This window comes from Tiliqua scincoides, chromosome 2 (genome assembly GCF_035046505.1).
Source record: "Tiliqua scincoides isolate rTilSci1 chromosome 2, rTilSci1.hap2, whole genome shotgun sequence".
In the NCBI taxonomy this organism is placed as follows: Eukaryota; Metazoa; Chordata; class Lepidosauria; order Squamata; family Scincidae; genus Tiliqua; species Tiliqua scincoides.
In genome coordinates this window covers 193,112,572-193,134,681 of record NC_089822.1, presented here as the reverse complement: position 1 = coordinate 193,134,681, position 22,110 = coordinate 193,112,572, and the positions used below count along the sequence as shown (strand labels likewise).

General features: G+C 44.3%; 1 protein-coding gene across 1 annotated transcript in view; it reads left to right on the top strand.

Moving 5' to 3' along the window:
- The window catches only part of CAMK2A (calcium/calmodulin dependent protein kinase II alpha), a 152,884-nt gene that overhangs the window by 53,725 nt on the left and 77,049 nt on the right, over positions 1 to 22,110 (top strand). The window contains exon 3 of the mRNA XM_066613330.1: positions 19,105 to 19,164. Within this exon, the coding sequence (XP_066469427.1) occupies positions 19,105 to 19,164 (60 nt within the window). The remainder of the gene's footprint in view (positions 1 to 19,104; positions 19,165 to 22,110) is intronic.

The window sequence follows — 22,110 nt, the reverse complement described above, 5'->3', positions numbered from 1 at the left end:
ACACATATCTTATTGCCTTCTTCCCATAACATGCAGCAAGTGCAGCGGCTGAGGCCTTTGGTTGGAGTCCAACCTTTTTGCTTCTCATGGGAACAGCTCAGTGAGACGCGGGCAGCACACAGGGGCATGGAGACACACAGAAGATGGCTGAGAGGCACCAGAGATGAAAGATGGTTGCTGGGCTTCGCACTGGGCCATTGCAAACATATAAATGATTTCACTTGTCTTGTGTTCCACTTCCAAGAGCAGAGTGAGTAAGTACAAGAAAATTTTACTTCCCTCTCTGACCTGCATGGTCTTCAGCTGTCTGCAGAAAGCAGTGGAGTTTGTGCTGGTGCCACTAAGCTCTGCAGGCAGCATTTAGCTTAGGACTGGGCTGCAAGGCATGATGGGAAAATCCCAGCACATAACAGGTGGTGTCTGAGTACAGATGAACAACATAATAACTATATAAGACTGTTATTTTACCTCTTCTAACTTTGGAGAGGGATGCCCTTTTGGTCATCAACCACAGGTGTTTTAGATCACTTTACCAGATCATCTGAGGGCTGGTTTAGCTCATGGCTGATTTATCTCAAGGCAGAGGTGTAACTTGGGTGAAGTCTGAGGTGTTCCTGCCCTGGGCACTATGCCAAGGGGGGCGCATGACTGACCCCAGACTCTGCCCTAGTAACGAAGGAGTAACAAAGGAAGTGCCCTAGTAACCTGTGGAGACTCCCCAGAGAAGAAATGGGGCATGCAAAGCCAGCCTAGCAAGCACTCCTCCTCTGGGGAGATCCCAGAAGTGATGTCATGTGACATGATGTCATGCAATGCTGTGTTACACCTCTGCATGGAAATCACTTGAAACCTTTCCACAAGGAGGCTCTTATTTCCACAAGGATGGGTAATTTTTTCCTATGCAGTGGCTCACCATGTGGATGAGAGGGTGATCTCCATGCCACTTCGCATCCTTTGAGAGGGGAGCTGTTTGTGGTGATGTAGAGAAAATTTCCTGATCAATATGGTGAGCCAGTGTGTCACTCATCATATGGTAACAGCCACTCTGCAGAGCAGTATAAAGAGGTCTCCATAGGGTATCTTTTACATGTGCAGGTTTTCCTGAGTTGCCAGAAAAGTGCTTTGGGATGGCCAGCCCGTAGCACACAGCACAGCTGATGGAGAGCAATGTGCATGTCATGATGGGGGTGGTGACCAGACTGCCTGGGAGAGGCAAGTAAAAATCATTTTTACTTACCTCCCCATAGGTTGCCTGGCCTCCAATGGTTCTTCTCAGACCCATGCCAGCTATTTAGCTATTAGCTGCTGTTTAGCTGGCATACATTCTAGGAGAGTTGGGAGTACTCTGTCAGGCCAGCAAAAGGGGATAAGATCTCAGTGTGCACTGCTGTCACCAAGATCCTCCCCCTCCTGCCCCAAAGCCAGCCCTGGCCTGGCCTGGTCCCTGCCCTCAAACCATTAAATCCTCCCCTGAACGGCTCTGCCACTAACTTACCTGCTTGAACATGCATTTGATGGCTTGCAGCTGCCAGGATGGGGCTTCCCTGCTTCTGTGTCATCATCAGTGAGCTGCCTGCTGTCATAGCAGCTCATGTGATGGTGGCCATGACCTTACGCTGATGGATCGTGACATCTGTTAGTCTAAGGCTACCATAGGATAGGGCCAAAAGCCGCGTCTGAAAAACACAGCCCAAGCTTAGTGCGTGGCACATAAAAAGGCAGAGTTAATGGGAAAGGAATGGCTGGTGCCTGTGATACTGTTGCTTTGGGGATTCATTTTGACTTGTGTTTTCTGAAAATTCAAAGTGGGGGCGTTCCCTTCAGCAAAGCTCCTAGTACTTAATTAGTATGAATAAGAAGCCTGGAAATGGGTAAAGCTTTCCTTTTGTTTCTTCATGACACCATTATTCATCTCTCCAAAAGGTAAAAAAGAATAAAATAAAGGAGCTACTTTCAGGCCCCCAAAATAGAACAGCGCTTTGCAAGCTTCCCACACACCGCTCTGCCAATGCAACAAGCCACAGCACTGAAGATCCTTCTGTCTTGATCTACCACAAGGCTTTGCTCTAGTCTGGCTGAAAGCTTCTCCTCCTATTCCAGGTTCCTCCTCACCAAAGACATTGGAAAGCTCCTCTGCAGTAGCCTAAGGACCGCTGTGGTATAGCAGGCAAGTGTGTTGGTCTGAGACAGGAGGAGCTGGACCCAAATCCTTACCATGAAGCTCACTGCCCTGGTCACTTTCTCACTCTAACTTATGGGGAGGATAAAATAGAACAACCCTACGTATGCTGGCCTGAACTCCTACAGCGGTGGTTCCCAACCTATAGGAGCCCGTGGACCACTGAGGCAAAAATTGGAATAGTCATGGACCACATGCAGTGCCAGCTGTGGGCAGTCTCTGCCCTCTTTGGTGGTCTGTGGGGAAGCATCCCTCAAATGAGCACTCCCCCACAGAACACCAGAGAGGGTGGGGAATGTACCCCCCCACAGCTGCAGCCTTCAGTGTCTCCCCCCTCTCCGTCGGTCCACAGGAAAGCATCTTCCAAGTGAGCGTTCCCTTACAGACTATCAGAGAGGGTGGAGAGTGGAATACCCGCAGCTAGCACTTCAGTGCTGGCTGTAGACAGTCAGTTCTCCACCTTCTCTGAGGGTCCATGAGGGACTGCTTGCTCAGCAAGACACTGGAAGTGATAAAAGCTGATTTTTTTTTCCTGAGGCCTTGTGGACCACTTCTCAGTGTCTTGAAGACCACCTGTGACCCACATGTCCTAGAGCAGGGATCTCCAAAAGTTTTGGCCAGAGGGCCGCATCAAATAACTGGCATGGTGTGGAGGGCTGGAAAAATATTTTTAAATATAAAATTTAAATAAATAAATTAGAGATGGAACTTAGATGAGTGAATAAATGAATGAATGGGCTCATTCATTCAACCTCTCTGGCCCTCAGAACACCCTCCAGGCACAATCAGAGCACAGTTCTGGTCATGTTCAGTTGAGTGGGCCAGAGGCTTTCAGGGGACAAGAGGTTGGCTGCGGGCCGGAAAGAGGCTTGCTGTGGGCCACATCTGGCCCCCGGGCCGGGGTTTGGAGATCCCTGTCCTAGAGGAATGCTAGGTTGCAGATATTATTATTATTATTATTATTATTATTATTATTATTATTATTATTATTATTAACCTGCTGCATGCTGCCTAACAGAAAAGTACTGAGTACTTCCTACATACCTGTAATGCATCTTGTTGACAATCTCCGCTGATGAAAATGTATGTAACCAACTGAAAATTCAGGATAAATCTAAAAATGAAAGGCTGTGTTGAGAGGTACAAGTGTGTCATCACACTACGATCTCCCTAGAGTAGTACTACATCTCTGGCAGTTGTTTGCAGCAGTTGATTTGGAAGATCATTCCTCCTGTTCGTACTGCTGGTTCTGAATGTTATCCAAGCACAGTTTGGCCTATGAATCTAGGAAGGCTTGTTATACAGAGTGGTGTTGCAAAGAGGTATGGGGGCTGTAGACTGCACAGGGTGACACACACGGGGTGTGTGACACCCACTGGCGTTGCTAGGGGGTACAGGCTGCACCAGGTGATGTGCCTTGGGGGGAGGACGCGCTAACTTCATGGCTTTCGGAGCTACCCTATTGTGCCATATACCATTGGATGTGGAATGTCCAGCAGAGTGCAATTCAAAAAACAGAATTGAAATTGCTCCTTTTGTTCAAAAGCTATGGCCAAAAAACCGGAAAGAAAAAATGCATGGAGCCCTATGGAAAGTGAAAGTAAGCCGTATTGCGCATTTACTTGAGAGTAGCCATACTTGCCATAGTCCGTCAGAAAGGGCAGGCTGAGAGGAATCCAACGACACCAGAATGGTCCCAATCCAATGACTGCAGCTCCCAAAAACACAAGAAGGAGGTCCCTCCCTCCCAGCTGCGTCTATTGAGCCCGAAACGAAGCCACGTGGCCGTGTTTACTCGTGAGTAGGCATGCTTGCCTTAGTCCAGGCAAGGACTGAGAGGACTCAGGGCAGGCTGAGAGGACTCCAAGGACGTCAGATTGGTCCTGATCCAATGAATGCAGCCAGCGCCTCTGAGAGGATTTTTGGCAGGGGGCACAAAGTTTCTTTTGGGTCCCTTCCCAAAGGGGGAGGGGTCAATGAGGGGGGAGGGCAGCGACCGGGGTTGATGAGTGTAATAAATATAAATAAATAAAAGATGATAAGAAAGCACATTTGATTTGAACATATTTGTTTACGCTATAATGCAGATGAGAAAGAACAATACAGATAAGGAGACAGAATTCACCTTGAAACATTTTATATTAATATGCAGATATGATCATCAGAAGACATAACTATTATTAAGAAACTTACAGTGCAGTCCTATTCATGTCTACTCGTAAGCAAGCCTCATTGTGTTCAATAAGGCTTACTCCCTGGAACGCATGTATAGAATTGTAGCTTTACTATTTACTTTGCAAAAAGAGCTTTCCTGGCATTTTTCTGTGAAAAGTTTTGAATCACAACATGGAAATGAATTGTTCTGGCAACGCTTGATTCGATACTTAGCCTGGCCAAATCCACAAAACGTCCCTGAGACATTGTAGATCTTAAATAATTCTTAATTAGCTGTAGTTTGCTAAATGACCGCTCTGCAGAAGCTACTGTTGCTGGAATTGTTAACAATATTCTTAAACTAATACAAACATTTGGAAACAGGTCACCTAGTCTGTACTGTATTAACAAGTTCAACAGATCTAATGGTTTTAATTGTGCAGTTCCAAAATTTGCTTTATGCACTGATGGCAAATGTTCCATTTGTTTTCCAAAGTCATCACTATTAAGGTCAGCAGGATATTGTTCTGACAAAGATAAAACTTTTCTCTGCACATCACATGCAGACATGGAGAGATACTGCCACAAGAAATCAAATTTTTCTGCCAACTGCTTAACAGCATTGAAGCGGAGGGTTAATCCTGCTATAACATGGTCCACCAAAACACAAAACACACACTTTCTGAAATAGGCCTCTTCTGGAGTATCATCGGTGTCATCCATTTCTTCCAAGTCCGCATCAGATGTATTGTCATCATGCGGCCTTGCCCTCTTGCGCCTAGCTCCATCACCTCTGTGGGAGAGTGTTATTTCTATATTTACATTTCATGCAACCAATTTTGCTTCATTCCATATGCATTTCCAGCTGTTTCGAAGTTCTTTTATCTCTGTGATAAGAGTTTCTATGCTTGCTACTTCAACATCCAGCGTGGGATCTGTAGCTTGGATGACCTTGTTGCAAATATCTACGGCAGCTAATATTTTGTACCACAAGGCTGACATTAATGCACGTGCAAATGATGTGACATATACTAAAGCTCCAGTGACTTCATTTCTTGCTTTTGTTGTCAAATTTAGTTCTAGGAGTCTTTCAGTGCTAATTTAATGCCAAGCAAGTGAGCTGCAAAAGGTCGTGCACATTCGATGTGATCAGACCATCGTGTTTCAGACATACCATGAAGAGAACAACCAATATGGTTTTGTAGTAATTCCCACCTCTTAGGACTGGAACTGAATAGGTGGTACACAGTTTGAATTGTTCCAAAGAAGGTTCTGGCTTCAGGTAGGCATTCAGTAGCCTCATTTCCACATAAGTTAAGTATATGACAACCACAAGGTTAAAAAATTGCTGTACAGCACTGTCTAGTATTTGTGCTTGTGCACCGTTGTACTTTCCAGCCATATTAGCCCCATTATCATAGGCTTGAGCTCTACAATCACTGAGAGGAATACCATGTTCTTTCAATGTAACAAGTTGTCAACTGAGCAATTTCTTCCCCTCTTTTGTTGCTACAATCTGCAAATGTGAGAAATCTTTCTTGAATCTCATACTGCATTTCTTTTAAAAGTACATATCTCAAAAGAAATGTTGTTTGTTCAGTATGGGAGGAATCTGGTGTGGAATCTACTATTGCTGCAAAGTACTTTGCAGATTGCCTCTCAAGCAAAATGTGTTGTTTCACAAGATTTGAACATTCTGCAATAAACTCATTTTGTGAGTCAGGAGACAGATAATGAACTTGAAGCCGCTCACCCCTTTTCTGTGATTCCTTCACACATAGTACATGTTCCTGAACGATGAGGTCCCACCTGGAGAGCAGTTCAATGAGTCCTAAAAAGTTTCCATTGTCTGGATCACCAATTTGTTGGGATGAACCAGTAAATGGTAGACCACGTTCTCCCAAGACGAGTACAACATCTATTATACGCTTTAAGAGGTTATACCATTTTGCAGCTTCAGTTTTGATTGATGCTTGTAAGATTATGTCAGCTCCTGTCCCAGACAGCAGGCGCCTTTCCAGTTCTCGCCAAGCCAGGTAACATTCTCTGTGGCTATTGCCTTTTTCATGTTTTGGGATCCTGTAGGAAAGTTTCCGCCACTTTCCATTCTGACCCCAGCCTTCAGCAGATACCAGTGCAGATTTCTGTATAGCAGAAGTGCTAGTCTTGACTGTCTTGTGCCAAAATAATCTACATGGGAAGCAAAATAAAGCTTGTTTCTGTTGACTCCAAACAAGCCAGTCTCTTGAATGTACTTCTCCATTAGTGCTTTGATATTTCAGTATGCTTTCTGGGAAAACTGTATTGCAGGTATCTTTGGGGAATGTTTTAGGCATAGGGATGTGACCATTCATAACATACTTTTCTATTTCCTTTTGAGATGGAAACTCAGTTGTGATATATCCAGTGTCAAGGCCTACATTATGATCACTCCTCTCTCCTTCCAAATTCACTTTCACATGCATCTGTATGTCTGTTTCTTTCTGTTTTGCATTTTCATTTTTTGCATCTGCCTCTTTAGCAAAACTCTGTGCAGAAGCACCCAAGTCAATTGCTGCTTCTTTGGGGATAGGGCTTTCAACATCTTCTTCTTGTTCCAATTCTACAAGTGAGCTCAATGGAGAACTCTGTGCATGTGAAGCTGCACCTCACCCAAACCGAAATAGTGTTTGTTGACCCCTTCTATGAGTTTCATCTCGTTCTTTTTTGTCTTCTCTTTTCTGGGCTCCTGATTTATGAGAATAATACATTTTAGAGACAGACCAGACTGAAGAGAAGAAAAGCCACAAATTTTTTTTTTCAGACGTTGAAAATGTTGAGGGAATATTTAGGATGCCAGCAGGCCACAAGAACAGATCTCAGCCCCTCCCTTACAGCTCAGAGCACAGGTCCGCTTTGTGTACTAGTGCCCAAGCCCAGCAGGCGGCGCTGCCTCTTTGCCTTGTGGGAGTTGGAGGCCAGTTCACAGAGCCTGCTGCTGGGTTCTGGCATTGCCTGGCCTCTGAGTTCCAGGGGGCAAAGCAGCAGCGCTCCTGCAAGAGGCAAGCCTGCGTGCCGCCACCGCTAAGCTCTGAGGGAGGGGCGCGGGCCCAGTAGGCTGTAGCCTGCTGCTTTGCCTTTGGGGACTTGGAGTCCAGTTGGTCGGAGCTATTGTCAGCGTCCTTTCTCCCGTGCAGCAGTCTGCTGAGCTCTCAGGAGCTCAGAATTAATTGTTATGATTGATTGATTGATTGACTATAACCATTTTAATACCACCTTTCCTCTAAGCACCTTAGAGTGGTGTACATGGTTCCTCCCCTTATTTTGTCCTCACAACAACCCTGTGAGGTAGGCGAGACAGAGATAGTAATAGTCATGACATGGAATGAATAATAATAATGGGCCAAAAAATAAATGCAGTGAATATTTCCCCACAAGCAATGGATGAAACTCTGCATCAAATGGTATATAACATGATGGTAGAATTCCTAAAAGCCACGATTTCCAGAATTTGGGTCACTTGGCGGTCACCTCCCCGCCCGAGGATGTCTCATTGATCCGTTTTTGAGTTAAGGCAGCGTTCTCAAACTTTTAGCACTGGGACCCACTTTTTATAATGAAAATCTGTCCGGGACCCACAGGAAGTGATGTCATGGCTGGACGTGACATCATCAAGCAAAATAAATAATTATAAAAAATTAAATTAAAGAAAAACAGCTCAATAAGGGGAAGCCAGCCCTGTTTCACCAAGTGAATTTTCTCTGTAGCCTGCCTGCAATAACACCCCCCTCACATACACAAAAAAGTTCACCTTACCAGCTGAAGCCTCTGTTTTATTCTTTTTAAGGGGGGTGCTGCCTTCTGGAGCATTGGTTGGGCTCCACTTTCATCAGATTGGGACCATGCAGCCAGCCTTGCATTCCCCTTTGCCTGACTTAGAAGCCAGAGACACAGTTAGAAGTGGAATGGCATGTGGTGCTATGAAAGGTCTGGCTTTTAAAATATCACATTGGTGTGAGACTAGAAACCCATTCACAAGCTCCTGTGATGAGCTGCTGAGTCCTTAACCTGCCATGGATAAGTCATTGAATAGCATTGGGTTGGTACATATGTGAGAGAACAAGAAGAACTTGCCTTCTTTCTTGGTCAGTTTTGGGAAAAAGGATAAGAGTTTTAAATTAACTTTCTAGTTTAAAACTCAGCTCCAATGATAAGAGTTTTAAATTAATGTACTCATTTAAAATTCAACTCCCCCACATATTTTCATTATTCATTTGCCATCAAATGCTGAGGCCTTTGTTTCAAGCCACATGTGCAGTACCAAGAAATCTGTAACTTTATGTATTCATCGGCAGAAGGTTCCCTGCTGCCCTGTCATACTTACAGTGACACCAGCTTTTGTTTGGATAAAGAGGGATTCCCTCTGCTTCTCCCTGCCTCCCTCCCCCAGATAAGTGCAGATTGTGCGAAAGGACATGGTGACATGCTGTACTTAACGCCTTAGAAATTCCCTTTTCTATTTCCTCTCACACTTTGCATTTGGATTTTTTTGATTGCACAGATTTTTTTCCCCCTTCGCTTTTGAAGCCTTACTGCCAACCCCTTCCTGGGACTGATAGTAAGTAAGGACCAGTTTATCACAGCAAGGGAGAAAAGCTGCAAAGCACTTTGTGCTTTGCAAAAAATATGCCACTTTTCAGAAGTGCCAGCTCTGTGCTGGCTCTTTCTGCTACACTGTGGATATGGATACCAGTAGCTGCTATTGAGTGTCAGGGCGATTCAATCATATTTGGGGCTAACGCAGATATTTATTGAAGATGCATGAGTTGGCGGACAAACATGAGAACATGGAATATGTGGGTTGTTAATAAATACATCTGCAAAGTGCCAATTCTCTAAGAGCTGGAATTCCAAAACTGGCTCAGATGTGGACAGGTGTCTTAGAATCTTGTTCATCACCCTGGAAAATCAGTTTCCCTCCTTTGTCCTTATAGCTGCCTCTTAAGGATGCATGTTCAAATTCTGTTTCTGTGTTACTTGTGGTGCTGTTCTGTACAGCTCCCCTCCCAACGCCAGATCTGGAAATTAAAGCTCTGAAAATGCAGTCCTTTACATGTTTGCTCGGAGGTGGGTGATGGTGGGTTTTCCTCCCAAGTGACTGTGCACAGGGCTGCAGCCCTATGGGGAAGGAATGCGTCCTGTTGAGTGCACGTGCAGGAAAATGCAGGCATGTGAACAGCAAGGCGCCGTGCAGTGGGCATCCTGCTGTTTCACACACTGCAGCTGTGCAGTAGTTTGAACAGTTGATAATATATTATTTATAGAACAATAGTGTTTTTCTAGTATTTATCTAGGCAAAAGACTAATTGTCCTTAAGCTTTAAATCAGTGGAGGACTGAGGACAGACTATTGTAGGGAAAAGGAACACCCAGGAAGACTTTTCCTCACTGGATATCTTCAAGCAGGGGCTGGATAGCCATCTCTTGGGGATGCCCTAACCCTGGATTTTCTGCATCAAGCATGGCATTGGACTTGATGGACTACAAGACACCGTCTGACTCCTGAGTAAAGGGTTCCTAGCTTCATACCTGTAGGTATGGATGCCCAATACTTTCATCCCAAAGTAGTTTATACCAAGCAAATAGTTTGTAGTTCAGGACTAGTATGTCACTCTTACGTTGCTTCTCCTGTTTCTTTCTCACAGAACATTATCTCTTTAGGACTGTGTGAACTTAGTGCTGATGGCCAGCAGTAGAAGTGGGGAATATAGAAGTCACCTTATTGACAGCCCAGTCCTATTCACACTTTCCTGGAAGTAAGTCCCATTGACTCTAATGGGACTTACTTCTGAGTAGACATGCATAGGATTGGAGTGTGAGTCATTTGGATAATGATCCATTCTAGCCCAAGACTATTTCTAATAGTGGGTGCAAGGGGCAAAAGTTAAGTTTTTTGTATGACTGGTATTTTAAAAGATATTTTGCTGTTTGAGAACAACAACAGAGACTTGTTGTGTCTTTAAAAGAACCAGTTTATTTTAAGGTGCTACAAGACTTGTTTTGGTTACAACACAGCAACAGCTATGGAAGTTGCTATGTAAGGCTGCTCTGTTCTTGTCAAGTTGTTCTCTTTCATGATTGTTCCTCTTCCTCCTTCACTACTTCTGTCAGGCGGCTGCTGCCCATGTGCAAGAGGAGAAAGAAAAGCTGTTCCTTTTGCTTGAAACTTTGTGCAGGCTTCAACAGGTGTCCGGTAAGGTATCTGGTCAATACTGTTTCTGAGCATATAGGACAGTCACATTGCTCAGGATGTGAACAAAAGGGCAAAGTGGGAGGTGAAAATTCTCTGACTTTTTGCTCCCTGACCAAGAAGGTAGAAGGAAATGCTTGGTAATCACTCTTTGCAAAAGAGACATTTCTGAAGAGTGAGATCTCACCTGTCCATCTCAGTTAAAGAACGCACACACACCCTTCTTCATCACAGAGATTCATACTGGCAATAAAATTTTGCTGTTCGCAGCCTTTGCACTTCATGCTGGGAACTGGCTGTTCTTTGTCACAGTGAGCAAGTTGTACTGGCTTGTGATTGTCCAAAATACGCTGTTTAGGAGGATTATTTCCTATGGGGGGAATCTTTCTGAACCGGAGAATGACCCTCCACATGTACACTGTCCACAGGCCTAGGCAGAAGAGAGCTCGTGGGTGGTGGGGAAGACCAAGGACAGAGAAGAGAGAGTTGTTTGTGGATTGGAGAATCACTCTCACATACCTCATGTAGTTTATCACCTCTCAGATTTTTGTTTTCTTAACAATCAGAAACAATGCTGCTGTGTGCAAACCCAGGGCAAGCTTCTTGCAAAGTCTCCTTTTCCATATTATCCTGCAATAATTCTATCTGAGGAGTCTTATTCATTCACACAATTATTTCCTCTTCTCAGAAACTGATGGGAACGCACATTTTTTGTTTCTCACAATAGAAACAGTGATAACTGCAGCAAACTCACTACTTTTTTCCCCCTAGGTACATGTGGCATGTGGGGTTAAATTAATTAGCAAACACCTGCTTAACTCATTGGACATTACAATGGATGCACCTGCGGAAAGTTTTATACTAATAATGAGGCCCTTGCAATTCTCCCAGGCTTGGGGATTTGAAGAAACATTACAGTATTATTATTACAACTATTAGTAGATAGTATTAAAGGTATAGTAGTAGTATAGCTGTAGTAGTTGTAAACATCTTGCATTTATATAGCATTCTAGAGCAGGGGTGCCCAAACCCCGGCCCTGGGGCCACTTGTGGCCCTCGGGGGCTCCCAATCTGGCCCTCAAAGAGCCCCCAGTCTTCAATGAGCTTCTGGCCCTCTGGAGACTTGCTGGAGCCTGTGCTGGCCCAACACAACTACTCTCAGTATGAGGATGACTGTTTGACCTCTCACCTGAGCTGTGGGTCGAGGGCTCCCTCCACTACTTGCTGTTTCACATCTGTGATGCAACAGTGGCAGCAAAGGAAAGGCTGGCCTCGCTTTGTGCAAGGCCTTTTATAAGCCTTGAGCTACTGCAAGACCTGCATTCATTCATATAAGTTCCATCTCTAATAAATTCATTTATGTAAATTTATACAAATTTTAAATGTAAATTAATTCTTTCTTTTTCCTGGCCCCCGATACAGTGTCAGAGAGATAATGTGGCCCTCATGCCAAAATGTTTGGACACCCCTGTTCTAGAGTGTTTGAAGCACCTCATAAGAGACATTCTCTTGTAACAAAACAGATGTCTGAGGGTCCAATCCTATTCAGTTTTCTAGTGCCAGTGCAGCCATGTCAAGAGTCCTCCTTAAGATATGGGAACATTTGTTCCCTTACCTTGAGGCTGCATTGTGGCTGCACTGGTGCTGGAAAATTGGATAGGATTGGGCCCTAAGGTAGCACAATCTTCCCACTGTAAACAGAGGATTGAGAGTGGCTAGCCTAAGGTCACTAACACTGAATCTGGTGCCAAGTCTTTGTCTGCACTATCACACAAAGTCTGTCTTGGTTAATCCCAGAACAGTTACAATGTCACAGTAATTCTGACTTAATTGCATGCATTTTCAAGAGTTGTCTGTAATGACACAAGACAACTCTGCAGAGTTTGCTGTGCTACTGATCACCCATTCTTCACACCATTTGTCAGATAAAAGAGGTACATTTAGTCATGTACGAGGTGAGAGAAAAGCTCCTCATGTTGGAGTACACAGTGAGCTATATAAACAAGCTACTTCCCTTGGTGGCAGCTGACATAACCCATTGGAGAATTTTAGAAGGTTACACTTGAGTTATATTTCTCTATCACTTAGCAAAATTGTTCTTTACTGTAGTTTATTCTAAATACATTATGTATTGCTGTTATGGAAAGGAAGAGTTGTTAAATATGGCAAAAGCCCAAAGGATGGTGTTGTCTGACCAGTCAGAATGAAACATTTGGAGGTCATGATTACGACTGGGTAATTTTTCAATCCCCAGTCAAACATTAATACATCTCATGATAAAATTGCAAGTTTGCACTTCTTCAACTGGTGTATCTGGAGGGTTAATGTAAACAAAATTAAGAGTTTAATATTTGTCCAGATTAAGGCTACAATCCTACACCTAACAATCAGTTTAAATCCACTGAAGTCAAGGTGATTTCAAGGAACAACACATTACTGTACAGAGAACAGAAGGCTGCCACTGAAAATGGCTGTTGAGTTTTTGTCCTCACCTTTCTACCCATGATGTCTACTTCAATTTACTTCATGTTCTGCCATCATTATGATTTGTGTTTCCCATCTCCTGTCTATATAACTGATTGCTTTGGAAAGAATGGAATTGCCACCTAAATGAGTTTCGCGCCTAAATGAGAATTGCCACCTAAATGCCACCTAAATAAAATAAACTGTTGCAGCACAGAAATCAAGACTATCTTGTGATAGCTAGACCAGAGATTTCCAACTGGTGACCTTCAGGTTGGGTTGTATCTTGCACTGTGTGCTCTTCTTTACCAACTACTCTGGCACTAATTGTACATACAAGATGTCAAGACTGTCAATATTTTTGTGGAATTAAAAAAGCTAAAGAGGTTTTCTAGAGGCCAGACAGATTACCTGAGCATGTCAGCAAGAGGAATGGTCCTTGTCTCATTGGTTCATTCTGGTCTGTCATCTCCCCCCCACCCCGCTAGCACCCTGCTTCAGCTGCTAAATTATTTCCACCCACAACCAGTAGGCAAACCTGCTTCCCACCCTCTTTAGCAACCCAAATGCAAGTTTCCAGAACTAGTTATTTTTTGGCACCGGGGCTTCTGGGAGCCTGGAACTTTGCACTTTGCATATTGCTCAGCATTATCAAGGATCACCAGTTCTTGGGTTGATGTCTCTGAGCTGCAGAAAGAAAACATTGACAACTGGTGGAATCATGAATAAACGACATAAACTGGGTGGGAAAAATTTAAGAGCTGTGTATATGTCTAGTTTGGCAGGAATGTGCCGCATTGATGAGTCTCTAGAAGTCATATAAATGCCAAGGATTGAGAGGGATTATTTTGGGCTTTGCATGGCAGATGCATAAGTAGAAATGCAGTAGAACTGAAACAGGGAAAATATGAGCTTTGTATTATGAAGAGCTGCCTGCCTGATGCAGTGATTTAAAACTGTGAAATCATTCTTGCATTTAAAGTATGAAGGGTGACATCACCCAGGAATCCTGCATGGTCAGGGAGACAAGTGTATCCCTTCTCAGCATCCATCAAAGCAAGCTGTGCCTAATGATGATGATGAAACACTTGCTTCACTTGCAGCTCCTGGTGCAATAGAACATTTTTGTTGATGCTTTCAGGGGGAGCCTTCTGCTCCCAGGAAATTCCATGAACTAAGAAGCCAATAAAATGTAGAGAGACAAATGCAAGATTCTACATTTTAAAGTCCTAGAATAAAGCACTTGCCAACTCGGCTAACAAGGCAGTTTTCAAGGTACTGTTCAGATTCTCTGCTGAAAACAGGGATGTTTGAGAATCTAGGCTTAGAACAGGGGTGGCCAACCTTTCAACTTTTGGGCTCCTGGACCTTTAACAATTGTGTAGAAGAGGAAATTTCAGCAGGTACAGCTTGTCATCTTTGAGAATGACAAGAATCTGTGCAGTGTCACAGATGACGTGGCATCTGCTGAAATTCCCTCATCTGCACAATTGTTAAAGGCCCAGGAGCCCTAAAGTTCAAAGGTTGGCCACCCCTGGCTTGGGTTATAGCATTTCTCCCTAGGTTAGAAACATCTTCAGTTTCAGTGGCACTGGGATCCCAGAGTTGTCCCTGTCAGTTACACAGTGATGATCAAATTTGTTGACTATGTAGCAACACTGGCTGTTACTAGACATCTAATACCTCATTTATATATTGCTTACAACTCACTGGGAAGGCCCAGGGCTAAGATATTTATAGCAAATGTTATGCATATCTACTCAGAAACAAACCTTATTGATTTCAGTGTCGCTTACTCCCAGGTAAGTGTGTATAGGATTGCAACCTTAGATTGATGAAATGACTATAATTTATTTGATGATGGTCTCTGGCTACTAATTCATGTGGACCTAGATTCAGCCCCTTGAAGATTTTATACAGACTCACCACTGGTACAAGCCAGTGGTGTAGCAAGCAGGGGAGGGGCAGGGGGCGGTATACCCTGGGTACCATGCTGGAGTGTAACATGAGAGGGTGCCATATGAGGCCAAGCAATGCCACCTTTAAGTGTTTTGGTGGCTTCCCAATTGGCCATGACTGCCTCCTAGTATTTTTTTGTCATTTTTGTCCCTGAGATATAGTGTAATAGTGAACACAGGTGGCTAACAGTATGATTGGGTTGATAACTTCCGACTGTTTCCAATGACTTTGTGAAAGTTGTGGTTCCTGGGGAGTATAACTGTTTTTCAGGACTGAAGAATCCTAAGAGAAAATTAAACTTGAATTTTTATCACCATATGCCCATGGGAAGAGACAGACTGAAAGATAACAGTGGAGCAACATGGAAAGATTGCTGATATGCTCACACATACACATTAATGGGCTGCTGGAGCTTGCTAAGCTTTTGATGTTTGGCACCTCTCTGGTGTGGTGTGAGACTGTTGTCCCCAAGCACCAAGGCACATTACAGTACAATGAAGAAAGTTCACAGTGCTGGGTTCCAAAAACCTGACTTCAAGGCAAAGCTAATTCTGTGTATGTTGCAGACAGAAACAGGAGAATATTTTGCCTTTGCAGGAAGGCAAATGAGAAAGTGGGGAGAGGAGAAGCAACTCTAATGAAAGAGCTATAGTGTACTATGTAGCCACAACTGTGCTGAATTCACTGCACAATCCTATGTCATCTATTCAGACATAGGTTCCATTGTGTTCAGTGGCACTTACTCCCAGGAAAGTGTCTATAGCAGTGTTTCTCAAACTGTGGGTCAGGACCCACTAGGTGGGCCGTGAGCCAATTTCAGGTGGATCCCCATTCAATTTCAATATTTTATTTTTAATATATTAGGCTTGATGCTACCGTGGCATGTGACTGCATTTGGGGAAATGTTACAGACCTGTTCTTTTAACAAGCTACTATGTATATTCATTTAACAATGAAAGTCAATGGGACTTGCTCCTGGGCAAGTGTGGGTAGGATTACAGCCTAGAATTGTTAAAAATTTTCCTGCTTGATGATGTCATTTCTAGTCATGACATCACTTCTGGTGGGTCCTGACAGTTTCTCTTTCTAAAAAGTGGATCCCGGTGCTAAATGTGTGAGAACTACTGGTCTATAGGATTGCAGCATTATAGTCCAATCCTATCCAACACTGGCACTGCGGGCCTGCTGGACCCACACTGTATCTAGCGTTGGATTACAGCAGGCAAGAGATCTCCTTGGGGTAAGGGAACATTTGTTCCCTTACCCCATACAGCACCCCATTCTGCTCAGTGGGGTCCCTCAGATTTGCGCCAGCTATTTAGCTGGCACAGAACCAAGTAGCCCCATCTAACACTGGCAGGCCCAGGACGGTGGTTAAGATGTGGCGGAGTTCGGCTCTGCCATCCCCACCCCCCTCTCGGGCCCTACCTGCCTCCGTGCCACCCTTCACTCACCAAGATATACCCCCTCTCTGCCTCTGGAATGTCCTCATGCCACCCTCCCCCCACCTCTCTGCAGTCTGGCAGAAGACCTACCTGCCTTGGCAGCCATTGTGTGGGATATGGCGCCCACAGAACAGTGCAGGACGTCCTGCTAGTGCCTCTTGCTGGGTGCCAAAAAGTGCTTTATGACACTTTTACGACACCCAGCCCTGGTGCTGCAGCTGGAGCCCACCAATACGATTGGGTTCTCTGTATCGTAAGAAAATAGGTTCTTCCATCAGTCACTATGATTTTGCTGGCAAAGATGATAATGAAATCAGTCCTTGCCAAGAAGAGGCATCCTTGCTTTGAGACTTAACTGGTAAGAAAAAAGTGTGCTGACTTCCAGGTGCACATGCTACTTGAGAACAATTAATTCTCACTGTGCTTGCTGTTGCCTTGTAAACAAATAGGTACATGTCAAAAGATATGACAAAAATGTAGCATTGTCCCTGGAACATTATGTGGAAGAATGGGGTATGAATATGTGGGGAGGAGAATGTTGCTGCAGGATCAAAACGGGTTTGAAGATTCTCCCTTGTGGATTTTTCTGATTGGAATATTGCATAATTTCATCAGCTTTAGCCTAGATGTGCATTACCTATGAATATTGTAAAGAATTCAGGGTGCAAACCTAACCAGCTTTCCAGCACTGACTTAGCCACAATGCAGTCTCAAGGTAAGGTAACAAACATGCCCTTACTTGAAGGAGGCCCCCTTGGCTGTCTCCCCACTGCAGGATGCAGTGCATGCCACATTGGCACAGCTATATCAGTGCTGGAAAGTTGGTTAGAATTGCGCTCTCGGTGGTATATCAGATCTTCCATAAGTTCAATGACATTGTAAGAACATAAGAACATAAGAACAGCCCCACTGGATCAGGCCATAGGCCCATCTAGTCCAGCTTCCTGTATCTCACAGCGGCCCACCAAATGCCCCAGGGAGCACACCAGATAACAAGAGACCTCATCCTGGTGCCCTCCCCTACATCTGGCATTCTGACTTAACCCATTCCTAAAATCAGGAGGTTGCGCATACACATCATGGCTTGTACCCCATAATGGATTTTTCCTCCAGAAACTCGTCCAATTCCCTTTTAAAGGCGTCTAGGCTAGATGCCAGCACCACATCCTGTGGCAAGGAGTTCCACAGACCGACCACGCGCTGAGTAAAGAAATATTTTCTTTTGTCTGTCCTAACCCGCCCAACACTCAATTTTAGTGGATGTCCCCTGGTTCTGGTATTATGTGAGAGTGTAAAGAGCATCTCCCTATCCACTCTGTCCATCCCCTGCATAATTTTGTATGTCTCAATCATGTCCCCCCTCAAGCGTCTCTTTTCTAGGCTGAAGAGGCCCAAACGCCGTAGCCTTTCCTCATAAGGAAGGTGCCCCAGCCCAGTAATCATCTTAGTCGCTCTCTTTTGCACCTTTTCCATTTCCACTATGTCTTTTTTGAGATGCGGCGACCAGAACTGGACACAATACTCCAGGTGTGGCCTTACCATCGATTTGTACAACGGCATTATAATACTAACCGTTTTGTTCTCAATACCCTTCCTAATGATCCCAAGCATAGAATTGGCCTTCTTCACTGCCGCCGCACATTGGGTCGACACTTTCATCGACCTGTCCACCACCACCCCAAGATCTCTCTCCTGATCTGTCACAGACAGCTCAGAACCCATCAGCCTATATCTAAAGTTTTGATTTTTTGCCCCAATGTGCATGACTTTACACTTACTGACATTGAAGCGCATCTGCCATTTTGCTGCCCATTCTGCCAGTCTGGAGAGATCCTTCTGGAGCTCCTCACAATCACTTCTGGTCTTTCCACTCGGAAAAGTTTGGTGTCGTCTGCAAACTTAGCCACTTCACTGCTCAACCCTGTCTCCAGGTCATTTATGAAGAGGTTGAAAAGCACCGGTCCCAGGACAGCTCCTTGGGGCACACCGCTTTTCACCTCTCTCCATTGTGAAAATTGCCCATTGACACCCACTCTCTGCTTCCTGGCCTCCAACCAGTTCTCAATCCACGAGAGGACCTGTCCTCTAATTCCCTGACTGTGGAGTTTTTTCAGTAGCCTTTGGTGAGGGACCGTGTCAAACGCCTTCTGAAAGTCCAGATATATAATGTCCACGGGTTCTCCTGCATCCACGTGCCTGTTGACCTTTTCAAAGAATTCTATAAGGTTCGTGAGGCAAGACTTACCCTTACAGAAGCCATGCTGACTCTCCCTCAGCAAGGCCTGTTCGTCTATGTGTTTTGAGATCCTATCTTTGATGAGGCATTCCACCTCAACACTACTATGTGAAAACACTATTGTGTTTTCACATAGTAAACAGCTTCTCAGATTGATCACAGGAGCCTTGTGGGTGAACAGCCAGAAGATGGGAGGAAGATTTATTTGCACATTAAAGGCTGGGAATTCTCTCAAGTATGCCCCAAATTTCCTTTGGTAAATCCCTCTCAGTAAAAGTTTGGAATCTTTCTCCAAAATGAGCACCTTTGTTAGTGTACCTTGGTTTGTATGTTATCAATCCCTGTAAAGATGACGTATAGAGATAACATATAGCAATAAAATGAGAAGACTACACTTGCTGCTGCCTGCCCAACTGATTTGTGAACTTCTTTCCTTACAGATCATCAGAAATTGGAACGAGAGGCTCGGATCTGTCGTCTCCTAAAGCACGCTAATATAGGTACAGAGAAACCCTCTTCTTTTTATGCTGGCTGCGTACATTTGGCAAGATAATACCCTTCTGAGCTTTCCCCACTCCTGCTCACTTCCAGGAACCAGTTTCATATCCATATAGGAATGGCTTGTCTATATCGCCTTAAACCAGTGATTTTCAGTCTTTTTCATCTCACAGCACACTGACGAAGCACTGAAATTGTCAAGACGCACCATTGGTTTTTTGACAAATTGACAAGGCGCACCATAGTGCTGTGGTGGTGGGGGGGCTCACATCCCCCAGTGGTCCTACTAATAAATAACCCTCCCCAAACTCCCACAGCACACTGTGGACCATTCATGGCACACTGGTTAAAAATCACTGTGTTCGACATTTCAAAGATAAACAGCTCAAGATAACGTTGATGTCTTCACCAAGCAGTTGTACTGTTCTCTTCTAAAAGGCAAACTGAATGTTCTGTGGAGATGAATATTCTGGAATCACAGAAGTCTGTCAAGTTCATTGTGTTCCATGAAAGCATGTGTTGTCTGGAATGCAATATTTGGATCCTTCAACTACCTCCTCTAGTGTCTTAAGGGCAGCTCCACTGCAATATCTAGGTGTTGAACAGACATTTTACAATAATCTTCATCCCTGTCATTGTCCTATCTCCTCCTCACCTGCCTTATTGAATTATTATCTTTTTCTTATGTTAAAAAAATATGATTTGGGGTATATTTCCATGTGCACTAATCCCCATTAGACTCTTTGTTTAACCACACGCATGGTAGAGGGAACTTTTGGTATCATCAGGAAAAGGGACTCCCAGGAGGAGGCCAGCTGACCAAGGGGAGTAAGTGCCTAGTGGTTAGTGCACATGGACCCCTTCCTGCTCCTTGCTTCCCTGTTACTGGACCAGTAGCTGAACAGACAAAAACTTTGATAGGTTGTGTCCACCGCCAACATTCCATGTTACAGAGACCAGGCAGAGCCAGGCTGCTTGGAAAAAAAAAAAACCCTCCCAGGAAAGCACTGAAACTCAGGGGTTCTAATCAAAAATGAAACCCACAGTAGCATCTGCAGGATGAAGAGACATGACAGTCTACTAAATTACCCACGATCATGGACCAGGTAGACCCAAGGTCAAGGCGGGGCTGGGATCCGGCTGTTACGCCAGATCCTAGCCCCCATATCTGAGCAGTGCGGAGTGGCTTCAAGCCACCTCAGGAGGTGGTGCAAGTCCGAGGAGACACATAGGGACTGCAGTGGCTTACTCAGAGGTAAGGGAAAAAGTTTCCCCTTACCTTCGGCTGAGCCACTTTGCAGCCCTATCTTGTGCTGGATACAGTGCAAGCCTCCTGGCTTGCCTGTTCTAGCGCAAGATAGGATTGCACTGTTAGAGATTTCTTTCCTGATGTTATGCTTGTTCAAACCTCAGAGAAGCACCAGAACATTGCTATGATATTCTCCATGCAATATTGAGGTGGAAGGAGAAGGAAGAGTAGCCTCTGTGCTTGGGAATGGCCTGGTTGCATTCATAATTTATTCTGGGATGGTGGTTACAAAAAAAAAAGAGAGAGAGAGAGATTGAACAAGTCCAGGCTTTGCACAGCAGTGCAGTTCAAAGGAGCAGGAAAATTAATGCAACATTCCAATAATGATTCTTGAAAAGGCCAGCGGATGTGTAGTAGTAAGAACATAGCTTGGCTCCTTTTCAACTTACTGTTATTTTTTTTTAGTAATTAGGACTGGATCAGGGGTTTCCAAAGTTTTTGGCAGGAGGGCCACATCATCTCTCTGACACTGTGTCGGGGCCGGGGAAAAAAAGAATTAATTTACATTTAAAATTTGAATAAATTTACATAAGTTTACATAAATGAATATATTACAGATGAACATATGAATGAAGGAAGGTCTTGCAGTAGCTCAAGGCCTATAAAAGACCTTGCACAAAGCAAGGCTGGCCTTTCCTTTGCCGCCGCTACTGCATCACAGACGTGAAACAGCAAGCAGTGGAGGGAGACCTCATCCCACAGCTCACGTGAGAGGTTAAACAGTTGCCCTCATGCTGAGAGCAGTTGCATCGGGCCAGTGCAGGCTCCAGCAAGTCTCCACACGTCTAGAGGCTCATTGGAGACTGGGGGCTCCCTGAGGGCCACATTGGGAGTCCTCGAGGGCCGCAAGTGGCCCCAGGGCCAGGGTTTGGGCACCCCTGGACTGGATGATCATTCTGTACCAGGGAAGTACATTGGAACTGAAAACAAGGGAAATATCCAGGGACGTCCAACTTGTTTCAAACAGAGGGCCAAAGTTAGCATTCATGGTGCCTGCTGAGGGCTGGAAGTGACATCATTAAGCAGGAATTGACATCATTAAGTAAATTTGTTCTCACATAGAAACTCATTAGCTGCAAATGACAGAAGAGAAAATGTGCAAATTTTGTTCATATTTTCAAGATATGAGAGCCTAATTATCAAGCTGGGAGAGCCCAATTATAAAGGGACCCAGATAAATTGCTTCCAGGGGCAGCATTTGGCCCGCTGGTCTTATGTTTGACATCCCTGACATAGACACTGATAATTGGGAAGATGTCCAAACAGACATAGGCATTGTGGGACTAATGTTACTTGTTGCTAGCAATGTCAGAATCAATATCCAATAGTTGCCAGTGACATTAATTTAAGTCAGGAATTCCTAACCTGGAGACCATGGACTTCTAAGCGATCCATGGATGGGCTTCAAAGGGTCCATGAATAAGTCACAAATAAAATTTTGTGTGTATGTGTTTATAGTCATTTTTCTGGAGAAGAGGTCCATAGCTTTCATCAGAAGGATCCATGACTCAAAAAAATGTTAAGGGCCACTGATTTAAGCACATTCTACATAGTATACTCAAGACAAGAGCAATGGAAACAATGACTAGAGATGGAGGAATAGTAATTTCTCAGTGACAGAATATTGTAATGTGAGCAT